The 14,703-nt window shown below is 38.3% G+C and overlaps 1 protein-coding gene across 1 annotated transcript in view; it reads right to left on the reverse strand.

Annotated features, from left to right (window-relative positions):
* The window catches only part of LHX6 (LIM homeobox 6), a 207,216-nt gene extending 192,843 nt beyond the window's left edge, over nucleotides 1–14,373 (reverse strand). Inside the window, exon 1 of the mRNA XM_082263960.1 lies at nucleotides 13,989–14,373. Within this exon, the coding sequence (XP_082120086.1) occupies nucleotides 13,989–14,066 (78 nt within the window). The 5' untranslated portion in view covers nucleotides 14,067–14,373. The remainder of the gene's footprint in view (nucleotides 1–13,988) is intronic.
* Nucleotides 14,374–14,703: the final 330 nt, after the last annotated feature.

A 14,703-nucleotide genomic window follows, 5' to 3' on the forward strand; every position in this document is an offset into this window, starting at 1 on the left:
TTTTGGAATTTTAAAGATTCCTTGGAGCATTTGGGGCTGGTGGTGGTTCAAAGTGAGTGTTAGTAAATAGGGTGAACCTTTGCAGGCTTCGCATCGCCAATCGTGTGCAAGGGAAGGCAAAAAAAAACAGGATTTTTGCTAACCCCTAACGCTGAAAAGCGCTGCACAAACTGTTGGCACTACATAAATCCTGTATAATAATATTATTAATAATAATAACATATGATTGTGCATTCAAATTTAATTTTAATATTAATATTATTGTTGTTATTATTATTATTACTATTAATAATACTACTATTATTATTTTTTCTTAATATTATATATATATTTTATTTTATTTTTTTTAATTATTATTATACAGTTACAATGCTATAAAATACATGAGGGTTAGGAGGGCCCTGCTCACAATCTAATAGGGTAGTGTGGGTTCATCCTATTTACTAACATCCTCTACTCCTTCAATATATGTCCTCCAGTAAGTCTATCTCTAGGAGGTATCTAGGGACCTGGGGCAGCTAATCCTGGACCACTAATGGAAAGGTCTGGAAATGAAGAATAGTTCTAAGGTCAGGCTGTGACAGGAGAGGGACAGATGTAGTTTCAGGTGATCTCCTATTGCAGGAAGATTCCACCCTTGCTGAGATCTGCCGATAAATATCGGTTCAGTTATGGGATCAGTAACTAAACTCCTTAATATCTCCGTAAAGGAAATGACATCCAGGAGACAATTCCTGCCAACTGGCCACCCTTCCATCAGCCCCAGAGCAGAGCTGAGAGTTGTTGTGTCTATAAGATTGTCTATCATTCTCATTTATATCACATCCTAAACACTCGGCTCATTTCCTAACACCGGATAGAATAGAAAGCAACAGTCCTCTGAAAACTCTCCCATATATACAAACTATTATATATATATATATATATATATATATATATATACACATATATATATTATATATATATACTTTGTATATATGGGAGAGTTTTCAGAGTATATATAAGAAAGAAAGAATATATATATATATATATATATATATATATATATATATATATATATATATATACACATATATATATTATATATATAATACTTTGTATATATGGGAGAGTTTTCAGAGTATATATATATAAGAAAGAAAGAAAGAATAAAACAGGGATGATGAGACAGTTGTAAACTGTATACACATGACAGAAATAAAGAAGAGATAGATAGATAGATAGATAGATAGATAGATAGATAGATAGATAGATAGATAGATAGATAGATAGATAGATAGATAGATAGATAGATAGATAGATAGATAGATACATAGATAGATACATAGATAGAAAATAAATAGAAAGATAGAGATAGGGCAGGAAAGAAAGAAAGAAAGAAAGAAAGAAAGAAAGAAAGAAAGAAAGAAAGAAAGAAAGAAAGAAAGAAAGAAAGAAAGAAAGAAAGAAAGAGGGGAGAGAGAAAAGGAGGGTGAGAAAGTTGTAAACTGTATACAAAAATATAGAAATAAAGGATAGATAGATAGATAGATAGATAGATAGATAGATAGATAGATAGATAGATAGATAGATAGATAGATAGATAGATAGATAGATAGATAGATAGATAGATAGATAGATAGATAGATAGATAGATAGATAGATAGATAGATAGATAGATAGATAGATAGATAGATAGATAGATAGATAGATAGATAGATAGATAGATAGATAGATAGATAGATAGATAGAGATAGGACAGGAGAGAAAGAAAGAAAGAAAGAAAGAAAGAAAGAAAGAAAGAAAGAAAGAAAGAAAGAAAGAAAGAAAGAAAGAAAGAAAGAAAGAAAGAAAGAAAGAAAGAAAGAAAGAAAGAAAGAAAGAAAGAAAGAAAGAAAGAAAGAAACAGGGATGATGAGACAGTTGTAAACTGTATACAAAAGACAGAAATAACGAAGGGATAGATAGATAGATAGATAGATAGATAGATAGATAGATAGATAGATAGATAGATAGATAGATAGATAGATAGATAGATAGATAGATAGATAGATAGATAGATAGATAGATAGATAGATAGATAGATAGATAGATGTGGAATACAGGTAGGACTCATTGTCATTCACTATCCTCTAATATAAATCTCTCCTTCCCCTGCTCAGTGATCACACCATCCACATATCCAGCCTGTCCTCAGAATGTTCTACATTTCTCCCCTCCAGTGTACAGAGATATTACAAATCACTGTCAGATATCTCCAGATACAGATATAAGATACAGATATAAGATACAGATATATACTGTATATATAATCATCTCACTGTACTGCTGGGAGCCACAAGAGAGAAAAGACTTCAACATGAGAAAGAATATTCTGCTACAGGAGATAAGAGATATGTAAAGATAATATTACACTCTAGAGGAGTGATAGATAGAAATTATTATGTTCTAAAATATTGCCAGATATATTATGATGACATTGTAACGATCTAAACAATGTGTTCCGCTCTAATACATTGATAGAGATAATGTTATGTTCTGGATGATTGATAGAGACAGGTAGAGATTATTATGTACTAAAATATGACAGAGATAATAGTATGTTCCAGAGCATGGGCAAATATATGTAGATATGTAACATAATGTTCTGGAAGACTGACAGAGCTATATCTATATCTATCTCTTATATTCTAGAAGACTGACAGAGCTATATCTATATCTATCTCTTATATTCTAGAAGACTGACAGAGCTATATCTATATCTATCTCTTATATTCTAGAAGACTGACATAGCTATATCTATATCTATCTCTTATATTCTAGAAGACTGACAGAGCTATATCTATATCTATCTCTTATATTCTAGAAGACTGACAGAGCTATATCTATATCTATCTCTTATATTCTAGAAGACTGACAGAGCTATATCTATATCTATCTCTTATATTCTAGAAGACTGACATAGCTATATCTATATCTATCTCTTATATTCTAGAAGACTGACAGAGCTATATCTATATCTATCTCTTATATTCTAGAAGACTGACAGAGCTATATCTATATCTATCTCTTATATTCTAGAAGACTGACAGAGCTATATCTACATCTTATATTCTAGAAGACTGACAGAGCTATATCTTTACCTTATAATCTAGAAGACTGATGGTGTACAGTTAATAAACGGTAATAATTCTTGTATTATCTCAGCTCTGTAACAATTTCACTCCTGCTCTGAGGCTGTTTAATAAATCTGATGATCTAGAAAACCGACAGAGGTGAAGTAATACATATAATTTTATGTTCTAGAAGAATGACAGATATCTATATTTATAGATATGATATTACTCTAGAAGACAAATGTCGGGGTATTGATGTACATATTAATATTAGAGAAAGAAAGAAAGAAAGAAAGAAAAAGAAAGAAAGAAAGAAAGAAAGAAAGAAAGAAAGAAAGAAAGAAAGAAAGAAAGAAAGAAAGAAAGAAAGAAAGAAAGAAAGAAAGAAAGAAAGAAAGAAAGAAAGAAAGAAAGAAAGAAAGAAAGAAAGAAAGAAAGAAAGAACGGACGGACTATGCCCCAAATCATTCTAGAGATATGTTCTAGAAGACTGACAAAAACAGATTGTTATGTACTAAAATATTGATAAAACTAATATTATGTTCTAGAACACTGAGAGATAAATATTGATGTGCAATTAATATGTTCTAAAAGACAGAAATGATTGTGATGTAAAGTATTATAGAGGAATTATGTTGTAAAAGATGGGAAGAGATATATTGAAAATATAATAATATGTTCAAGAAAACAGGAGGATATATCTTGATAAATATAGTATTATGTTCTGGAAGACTGAAGGAGATATATTGATAAATATAATAATATGTTCTAGAAGACAGGAAGAGATATACTGAAATGTTCTATGTGACTGACAGAGTAAGAGATAAAAATTGTCATGCTCTAAAAATGTCAAAAATGTAACAAGAATGTATATACATTCTAAAGAATGAGAGAAGGAGAGAGAGGGGGGGAGAGACGAGGGGAGAGAGAGAGGGGGGAGAGGGGGGTGGGGGCAGATAGACAGGGGGAGAGAGAGGGGGGAAGAGAGAGAGAGAGAGGGAGAGGGACAGGGGGAGAGAGGGAGAGAGAGATGGAGAGAGAGAGATGGAGAGAGAGAGAGAGAGAGAGAGAGAGGGGAGAGGGAAAAAGAGTGAGAGAGAGGGGGGAGAGATAGAGAGAGAGAGTGACAGAGGGAGGGAGAGAGAGGGGGAGAGAGGGATGGAGACAGAGAGGGAGAGGGGGAGGGAGAGAGGGGGGAGGGACAGGGGGAGAGAGAGGGCAGAGACAGGGGGAAGAGAGAGAGGGAGAGAGAGAGAGAGAGGGGGGGGGGGGAGAGAGAGGTAGAGAGAGGGGAGAGAGAGAGAGAGGGGAGAGGGAAAAAAGAGTGAGAGAGGGAGAGAGAGATGGAGAGGGAGGGAGGGAGAGAGAGATGGAGAGAGGGGGGAGAGAGAGGGAGGGAGAGAGAGATGGAGAGAGGGGGGAGAGAGAGGGAGGGAGAGAGAGATGGAGAGGGAGAGAGGGGGGAGAGAGAGAGGGAGGGAGAGGGAGAGGGGGAAGGAGAGAGAGATGGAGAGGGATGGAGAGGGGGAGAGAGAGGGAGGGAGAGATGGAGAGAGAGGGGGGAGAGAGAGGGAGTGAGAGATGGAGAGAGATAGGAAGAGGGGGGAGAGAGAGGGGGGAAGAGAGAGGGGGAGAGAGAGGGAGGGAGAGATGGAGAGAGAGGGGGGAGAGAGAGGGGGGAAGAGAGAGGGGGGAGAGAGAGGGAAGAGAGAGGGGGGAGAGAGAGGAGAGAAGAGAGAGGGGGATAGGGAAAGAGAGAGAGAGAGAGTGAGAGGGGGAAGAGAGAGGAAGAGAGAGGGAGGGAGAGGGAGAGAGAGAGAATAGCTATGCTGAGAATAAAATTTATAACACAGAAAATGTGAGAATAGAAATCATATATTAGGCTTAAATTTGTTGATAGGAAAAAGAGAGAAGGAGGGAGTAGGAGAAGTAAAATAAATCTGTAGAGTTTGTGTGATTTGTAAATAAATGTCTTTGCTCACCTTATAATCTTCTAGTGTTACATTGGGAAATGTTACTTTGTATATATATTACCTTAAAATCTCCTGGTGCTACCCTGTGGAATGTTACTTTGTTTATATGAATCTTCTATTATTACTATATAAAATGTTACTTTGTATATATGTATCTTTGCTTATCTTGGAATCTCTTGGTTTTATTTTGTAAAATATTACTTTGCAAATATATGTCTTCTCTTATCGAATCTTCTGGTGTTACTTTGTGAATGCATGTCCTAGCTTATCTTAGACTCTCCTGGTGTTACTTTGTGAATCAGCTCCTCTCAGTATCCCCTGATGTCTACACACATTCTGTGCACCCCCTTTAGTGATCAGGTGCATCCAGTGGAAGGTAAGCCCCCATCAATGGCATTCATTAGGCAATCCTTCCCTTCTTTCTGCTCCTCTATTTGACCTCCTGACATGCCATCTACTAACAAACTCCCCTCCTGTCTGAGCATTCCATCCCATAATAACCCAGGTAGGGATCATCTCTTACCATGCTGTGAGGAGGACTGAAGATATCCAAACCCCTAGGTGTCCCCTGTTGGAGGTTCCTTTGGTGTGAATTCAACCCTCAGGAGATATTGCCAGGAAAAGCCTCGGTCCTACCAAGCTGGTTTAAATGCCACCAACGTCCCCTTTATATTCCAGTCCGCCTAGATAAACCGGCTCCAAACAACAAATCTAGAAGGCATTTAAACCATTTGCAACAAAAGATGTGTCTTTTTAATGAAGCAATTTGAATCTAGATTGATTTTTTCCCTGCACTTAACCCATGCCTCTTGAGGTAATCGTTTCGTTCCCATGTAATCCAAAGCAGGCAAGGGGGGAAAAAACACACAAACTACCTGCAATTAGAAACTGCAGAAAATGCCCAGGATAAGAGGCTGCAAGTGTCAATTTCAGCTGTCAATCAGACCATCCATCAGGCCACCCAAAGAATTGCAAATTTCATTTCTTCTAATGCTTGTAATTAAAAATCGATTTTTTTTCCTCCCCCATTTATGCAGAAAACAAAAAAAAAAAAAAAAAAAAAACAACAAAACAAAAAACTTCAGACTTTAAACTAAATGTAGAAGTGTACTTTTCTTACAAGACACCTATGTGCATAGGCGAAAATGTCAAATATTCCCAATTTCCAGAATGTCATTTATCCTCAATCCCCATAATGTCATATATCCCCAATCCCCATAATGTCATATATATCCCCAACCCCCATAATGTCATATGTCCCCAACCCCCATAATGTCATATATATCCCCAATTCCCATAATGTCATATATATCCCCAACCCCCATAATGTCATATATATCCCCAATTCCCATAATGTCATATATCCCCAGTCTCCATAATGTCATATATATCCCCAATTCCCATAATGTCATATATCCCCCCCCAATCCCCATAATGTCATATGTCCCCAACCCCCATACTGCATATATATCCCCAATCTCCATAATGTCATAATACCCGACCCACCATACTGTCATATATCCCCAATCTCCATATTGTCATATATCCCCAATCCCCATAATGTCATATATCCCCAATCCCCATAATGTCATATATATCCCCAATCCCCATAATGTCATATATCCCCAATCCCTATAATGTCATATATCCCCAATCCCCATACTGTCATATATCCCCAATCTCCATAATGTCATATATCCCCAATCCCCATAATGTCATATATCCCCAACCCCCATAATGTCATATATCCCCAATCCCCATAATGTCATATATCCCCAACCCCCATAATGTCATATATCCCTAATATCCATAATTTCATATATCCCCAAACCCCATACTGTCATATATCCCCAGTCCCTATAATGTCATATATCCCCAGTCCCCATAATGTCATATGTCCCCAATCCCCATAATGTCAAATAGCCCCAATCTCCATGTCATATATCCCCAATCTCCAGAATGTCATATATTCCCAATCTCTATAATGTCATAGAGCCTCAATCTCTAGAATGGTATTTATCCCTATTCTCTATATACCATATATCCCCAATCTCTATAATATCATAGGGCCCCCAACTCTCATTATGTCATATAACTCCAATCCCCATAATGGCAGATATCCCCAATATCCAGAATGTCATATAGGCCTGGTCTCCATAATATCATATATCGCCAATCTTCATATCATCCCCAAGAGTGTCATAGAACCCCAATGTCCAGAATGTAATATAGCCCCAGTCTCCATAACATCATATATCCCCAATATCCACAATGTCATAGACCCCCAACCTCCCTAATGTCATATATCTTCAAAATGTCACAGCCCTAATCTCTGGAATGTCATACATTACTTATCTTTAAATACCAAATATCCTCAATCTCCATAATGTCACAGAGCCCCCAATTTTCATAATGTCCTGTATCTCCAGTCCTCATAATGTCATATATCCCCAATCCCCATAATGTCATATATCCCCAATCCCCATAATGTCATATATCCCCAATCCCAATATTGTCATATATCCTCAATCCCCATAATGTCATATATATCCCCAATCCCCATAATGTCATATATATCCCCAATCCCCATAATGTCATATATATCCCCAATCCCCATACTGTCATATATCCCTAATTCCCATACATTCTTGGACAGATAGACTGCCCTACCACATCACATATCCCCAATCTCCAGAATGTCACAGAGCCCAAATTTTCAAAGTGTCTCATTCCCCAAACTCCAAAATATCATATATGCCCAATTTCTATAATGTCATCTATCCCCAATTTCTATAATGTCATCTATCCCCCATTTCTATAATGTCATCTATCCCCAATTTATATAATGTCATCTATCCCCCATTTCTATAATGTCATCTATCCCCAATTTCTATAATGTCATATATCCCAAATTCCCATAATGTCATATATCCCCATTCCCCTTAATGTCCTATTTTCCAAATCCCCATAATGTAATCTATCCCCAATCTCCATAATGTCATATATCCCCAATCTCCATAATGTCATATATCCCCAATTCCCCATAATGTCATATATCCCCAATCTCCATAATGTCATATATCCCCAATCTCCATAATGTCATATATCCCCAATTCCCCATAATGTCATATATCCCCAATCCCCATAATGTCATATATCCCCAATCTCCATAATGTCATATATCCCCAATTCCCCATAATGTCATATATCCCCAGTCCCCAAAATGTCATATATCCCCAGTCCCCATAATGTCATATATCCCCAGTCCCCATAGTGTCATATATCCCCAATCCCCATAATGTCATATATCCCCAGTCCCCATAGTGTCATATATCCCCAATCCCCATAATGTCATATATCCCCAGTCCACATAATGTCATATATCCTCAATCTCCAGAATATCATATTCCCCAATATTCAGAATGCCATAGAGCCCCAAACTCCAGAGTATCATACACCCCCAATTTCTATAATGTCATGTATCTCCAACCTCCTTAATGTCACAGAGCCCCAATATCCATAATGTCACATAGGCCTGGTTTCCATAATATCATATATCCCCAATCTTCATAACATCACAGAGCCCCAATGTCAAGAATGTAACATAGCCCCAGTCTCCATAATGTCATAGACCCCCAATCTTCATAATGCCATATATCCCCAATATCCAGAATGTCATATCTCCAGAAAATGTATATGTGTTACACATAATTATTTCCCGTGTGCATCATGTAAGGCTACAGATCCATTCACAAAATTCAGGTTACAAACAGGGATAAGGATCTTTATTTTCAGCTGTCATTTACTAAATCTCACGTCTGTAAAAATAGGGATCCTATTCCTTATACGCTAGCCTGAAATAGTCAGATTTAGAGCCTAATGATAAGGATTTGTATTTTCAGCTGTCATTTTATTATCTTATTGGGCTAAAAATTTAGCACACTTTTTTTTTTTTGGGGGGGTAATACAAATAAATGAATAAATAAATGAATAAATAAATAAGGATCTTTATACTGGTGCGTTAGCCTGGAATGGCCCAAGGGATCTTTATTTTCAGCATTCATTTTAAAATTTCATTGGACTAAAAATAAACTTCACTTTTGTAAAAATAAGGATCCTTATACTGGTGTGTTAGGGCTGGAATGGTCCTTGGATCTATAAGGAATATAAGGATCGGTATTTTCAGTTGTCATTTTAAAATCTGGTTGGACTGAATTGAACCTGACTGTCACTTTTGTGGAAATGAGGATGGGAATGGAGCCTAAAGATAAGGATCGCTATTTCCACCTGTGACATGTCATTGTCAAAAGGCATTGGACTCACCTGAACAAAACTGACAAATTCGAAAAAAAAAAAAAAAGGATCATTATCCAGGTGTGATAGCTTTGTGAATTGAGCTCTATCCTCAGATTTTAGGAAAAGAAGTGTTCACATTAACCCCTGAGGCTATGGGGATAAGGAACTTATTTTAAGCTGTGGCCTTAAAATGTCATTAGACTCATTTGAACAGAACTGTCACTTTTGTTGCAATAGGGATCCCAGTGTGCTAGCTTTGTTAGTGGAGGATAGGGATCGTTATTTCCAGCTAGTTAACTGGCAATGTTTAGATCGCATTGGACTCAGTTGAACAGAACTGTCACTTTTGTTGCAATGGACCCTAATGTGTCAGCTTTGTTAATGAAGGATAGAGATCGCTATTGCCAGCTATGTTGTGAATTGATCTGATCCCCAGATTCTGGTTGAGCAGTGTTTACATTAACCCTTGAGTCTATAAGGATAACGATCTTTATTTTAAGCTGTGGCTTTAAAATCTAATTGGACTCAGTTGAACAGAACTGTCACTTTTGATGCAATAAGGATCCCAATGTGTCAGCTTTGTGCATAGCCCAGATTTTGGTTGAGCAGTGTTTACATTGACCCCTGAATCTTTATTTTAAGCTGTGGCTTTAAAATCTCATTGGACTCAGTTGAACATAACTGTCACTTTTGTTGCAACAAGGATCTCAATGTGTCAGCTTTGTCCATAGAGGATAGAGATCGCTATTGCCAACAATGTTGTGAATTGATCTTATCCCCAGATTTTGGTTGAGCAGTGTTTACATTAACCCCTGAGTCTATAAGGATAACGATCTTTATTTCAAGCTGTGGCTTTAAAATCTCTCTGGACTCAGTTGAACAGAACTGTCACTTTTGTTTCAATAAGGATCCCAATGTGTCAGCTTTGTCCATAGCCCAGGTTTTGGTTGAGCAGTGTTTACATTAACCCCTGAGTCTATAAGGATAACGATCTTTATGTTAGGCTGCGGCTTTAAAATCTCATTGGACTCAGTTGAACAGAACTGTCACTTTTGTTGCAATAAGGATCCCAAAGTGTCAGCTTTGTCCATAGAGGATAGAGATCGCTATTGCCGGCTATGTTGTGAATTGATCTTATCCTCAGATTTTGGTTGAGCAGTGTTTACATTAACCCTTGAGTCTTTATGTTAGGCTGTGGCTTTAAAATCTCATTGGACTCAGTTGAACAGAACTGCCACCTGTGTTGCAATAAGGATCCCAATGTGTCAACTTTGTCCATAGCCCAGATTTTGGTTGAGCAGTGTTTACATTAACCCTTGAGGCTATAGGGATAAGGAACTTTATTTTAAGCTGTGGCCTTAAAATGTCATTGGACTCAGTTGAACAGAACTGTCACTTTTGTTGCAATAAGGATCCCAAAGTGTCAGCTTTGTCCATAGAGGATAGAGATCGCTATTGCCGGCTATGTTGTGAATTGATCTTATCCTCAGATTTTGGTTGAGCAGTGTTTACATTAACCCTTGAATCTATAAGGATAACGATCTTTATTTTAATCTGTGGCTTTAAAATCTCTCTGGACTCAGTTGAACAGAACTGTCACTTTTATTGCACTAAGGATCCCAATGTGTCAGCTTTGTTAATGACAGATAGGGATCGTTAATTCCAGTGGCTGTCGATGTTTAGATCGCAAGACTGTCACTTTCGTTGCAAAAGTCGTGTAGTGTGTTTGCTTTCGTTAAGGGAGGATAGGGATCGTTATTGCCAGCTATGTTGTGAATTAAGCTTTGTGATCTAATCCTCAGATTTTAGTAGAGCAGTGCTCGCATTAACCCTTGAGTCTTATAAGGGTCTTTATTTTAAGCTGTGGCTTTAAAAATCTCAGAACTGTCACTTTTGCTGCAATAAGGATCCTATTGTGTTAAAGGAGAATAAGGATCGCTATTTCTAGTTATATGACTGTCAATGTTTAGATAGCATTGGGCTCAGTTGAACAGAACTGTCACTTTTGTTGCAATAAGGAGCGCAGTGTGTTAGTTTTGTTAATGGAGGATAGGGATCCTTATTTCCAGCTAAGTGACTGTCAGTGTTTAGATCGCATTCGACTCAATTGGACAGAACTGTCACTTTTGCTGCAATAAGGATCCTATTGTGTTAAGTGATAATAAGGATCGCTATTTCCAGCTATGTGACTGTCTATGTTTACATGGCATTGGGCTCAGTTGAACAGAACTGTCACTTTTGTTGCAATAAGGATCCTATTGTGTTAAGGGAGAATAGGGATCGCTATTTCCAGTTATGTGACTGTCTATGTTTAGATCGCATTAAACTCAATTCAACAGAACTGTCACTTTTTGTTTTTTAAGTAATTATGGTTTATCCCTTGACTGCTACATATTGTACTCAGAACTGTCACTTTTGATGCAATAAGGATCCTAGTGTGCTAGCTTTATTAATGGAGGATAGGGATCGTTATTTCCAGCGATCTGACTGTCAGTGTTTAGATCGCATTAGACTCAATTGAACAGAACTGTCACTTTTGTTGCAGTAAGGATCCTACTGTGTTAAGGGAGAATAGGGATCGCTATTTCCAGTTATGTGACTGTCTATGTTCAGATCGCTTTGGGCTCAGTTGAACAGAACTGTCACTTTTATTCCAATAAGGATCCTAATGTGTTAGCTTTATTATTGGAGGATAGGGATCGTTATTTCCAGTTATGTGACTGTCTATGTTTAGATCGCATTGGGCTCAGTTGAACAGAACTGTCACTTTTATTGCAATAAGGAGTGTAGTGTGTTAGTTTTGTTAATGGGAGATATGGATTGTTATTTCCAGCAATCTGACTGTTAGTATTTAGATCGAATTAGATTCAATTAAACCGAACTGTCACTTTTTTTAAAGTAATTATGGTTTATCCCTGGACTGCTACATATTGTACTCAGAACTGTCACTTTTGATGCAATAAGGATCCTAGTGTGCTAGCTTTATTAATGGAGGATAGGGATCGTTATTTCCAGCAGTGTGGCTGTCAATGTTTAGATCGCATTGGACTTAAAATCTCTCTGGACTCAGTTGAACAGAACTGTCACTTTTTACTGCAATACGGAACTTGATGTGTTTTAGGTTTGTTAGTGGAGAATAAGGATCGTTATTTCCAGCAATCTGGTGTCATTTTTTATTTTAGATGCTATTGGACTCAATTAAACAGAACTGTCCTTTTTGTGCAAAAAGTATTGCAAATGCATAATAAGGATCGCTATTTCTAGCTAAGTGACTGTCATTTTTTTTAGACGCAATTGCACAGAACTGTCACTTTTGCGAAAAGGAGGATGCTAGCTTTGTGAATGAAGCCTAAGAATAAGGATCGCTATTTTCTCCTATGTAACTGCCATTTTCTGAGTAGAACTGTCACTGGAGAAAAATAAGGTGTGCTAGCTTTGTGAATGAAGCCTAAGGATAAGGATCGCTATTTTCAAATGTCACTTTCAGATCGCAGAACTGTCACTTCTGTCACAATAAGGATCCTGATCCGTCAGCTTTGTTGGTGGAGAATAAGGATCGCTATTTCTAGTTATGTGACTGCAATTTTTAGATGCCATTGAACAGAACTGTCACCTTTGTTAAAGGTAGGGTGCTGAGTTTTGGGAATGAAGCCTAAGGATAAGGATCGCTAATTTCTCCTATGTAACTGCCATTTCCAGGTCTGCTGATTAGAACTGTCACCTGTAGAAAATTAAAGGGTCAGGTGTGCTAGCTTTGTGAATGAAGCCTAAGGATAAGGATCGCTATTTCCTCTCCTATGTAACTGCCATTTTCTGAGTAGAACTGTCACTGGAGAAAATAAGGTGTGCTAGCTTTGTGAATGAAGCCCAAGGATAATGATCGCTATTTTCAAATATATAACTGTCACTTTTAGATCGCATTGGGCTCAACTGAACTGTCACTTCTGTCACAATAATTATCCTCATCTGTTAAGCTTTGTTGATGGAGAATAAGGATCGCTATTTCTAGTTATGTGACTGCAAATTTTTGATGCCATTGGACTCAATTGAACAGAACTGTCACTTTTGGGAATAGGGTGCTAGTTTTGTGAATGAAGCCAAAGGATAAGGATCGCTATTTTTCTCCTATGTAACTACCATTTTCTGAGTAGAACTGTCACTTGAGAAAAATAAGTTGTGCTAGCTTTGTGAATGAAGCCTAAGGATAAGGATCGCTATTTTCTCCTATGCAACTGTCATTTTCTGAGTAGAACTGTCCCTGGAGAAAATAAAGTGTGCTAGCTTTGTGAATGAAGCCTAAGGATAAGGATCGCTATTTTCTCCTGTGTAACTGCCATTTTCTGAGTAGAACTGTCACTGGAGAAAATGAGGTGTGCTAGCTTTGTGAATGAAGCTTAAGGATCGCTATTTTCTCCTATGTAACTGTCATTTTCTGAGTGGAACTGTCACTTGAGAAAAATAAAGTGTGCTAGCTTTGTGAATGAAGCCTAAGGATAAGGATCGCTATTTTCTCCTATGTAACTGCCATTTTCCGAGTAGAACTGTCACTGGAGAAAGCTTTGTGAATTGTTCTCATTAACCCTTTGTGTACAGAGTTTAGAATGAAAAGACAACAGAGCCTCACCTTTCCTGCAGAGTCCAAATCTGGGTCCAGGTTGGTGCCCTCTGAATGAGGGGCAACATTCTCATTTTTCCAATACATGGGGGCAGAGCAGTGCCAGGGCTAGCAGGGGGCTAAGAAGCAGCTGGGTCCAGATTGGAGAAAGGGGGGAGGGGGAATGGGGGGTAACAATCCACACAGTGTTCAGGCTCTGGTAGAGGGACTCCAGCATACAATCATCCCTCCAGCCTTCATGTCCAGCTGTGTGTGACCACAAGGAGGGGAAACTGGGACTGCCAGGACTTCTTCCTTCCACCTTCCTGTAGGATGAAGCAGAGAGAGGCAGGAAAAGAAGGGAAGGGACAAGGACAGGACTCAGCTCTGCAAAGTCTCCAAGAAGTGCGGGGTGAGGTCCCACCTACCCCAGGAGAAAAGTCCCCACCATCCAGGAGGACCTACCGACACACAACGTCCATCCACAGGAGGACAGCCAGGGGGACTTCAGCAGGGACTGCAAACAATCACTCAGCTGGAGCAGTCAGGGGCCCCAATATGGAGCTCTTCTCCCCCCCCAAATCTGACCTCCAGGACATGTCCATGGACAGACCCCGGCCAACTCCTCTGATGTGCGGAGTCCTGGACAGGAACTTTGGCGGGGTGGAGGGAATATTCTGTATTAATAGATGGAGGAGAATGCACAGGGACCCTTAGAATGTTCCTGGAGGAGACGATGATGTGG

Source organism: Pelophylax lessonae, assembly GCF_965119305.1.
Source record: "Pelophylax lessonae genome assembly, chromosome: 7".
Lineage (NCBI taxonomy): Eukaryota > Metazoa > Chordata > Amphibia > Anura > Ranidae > Pelophylax > Pelophylax lessonae.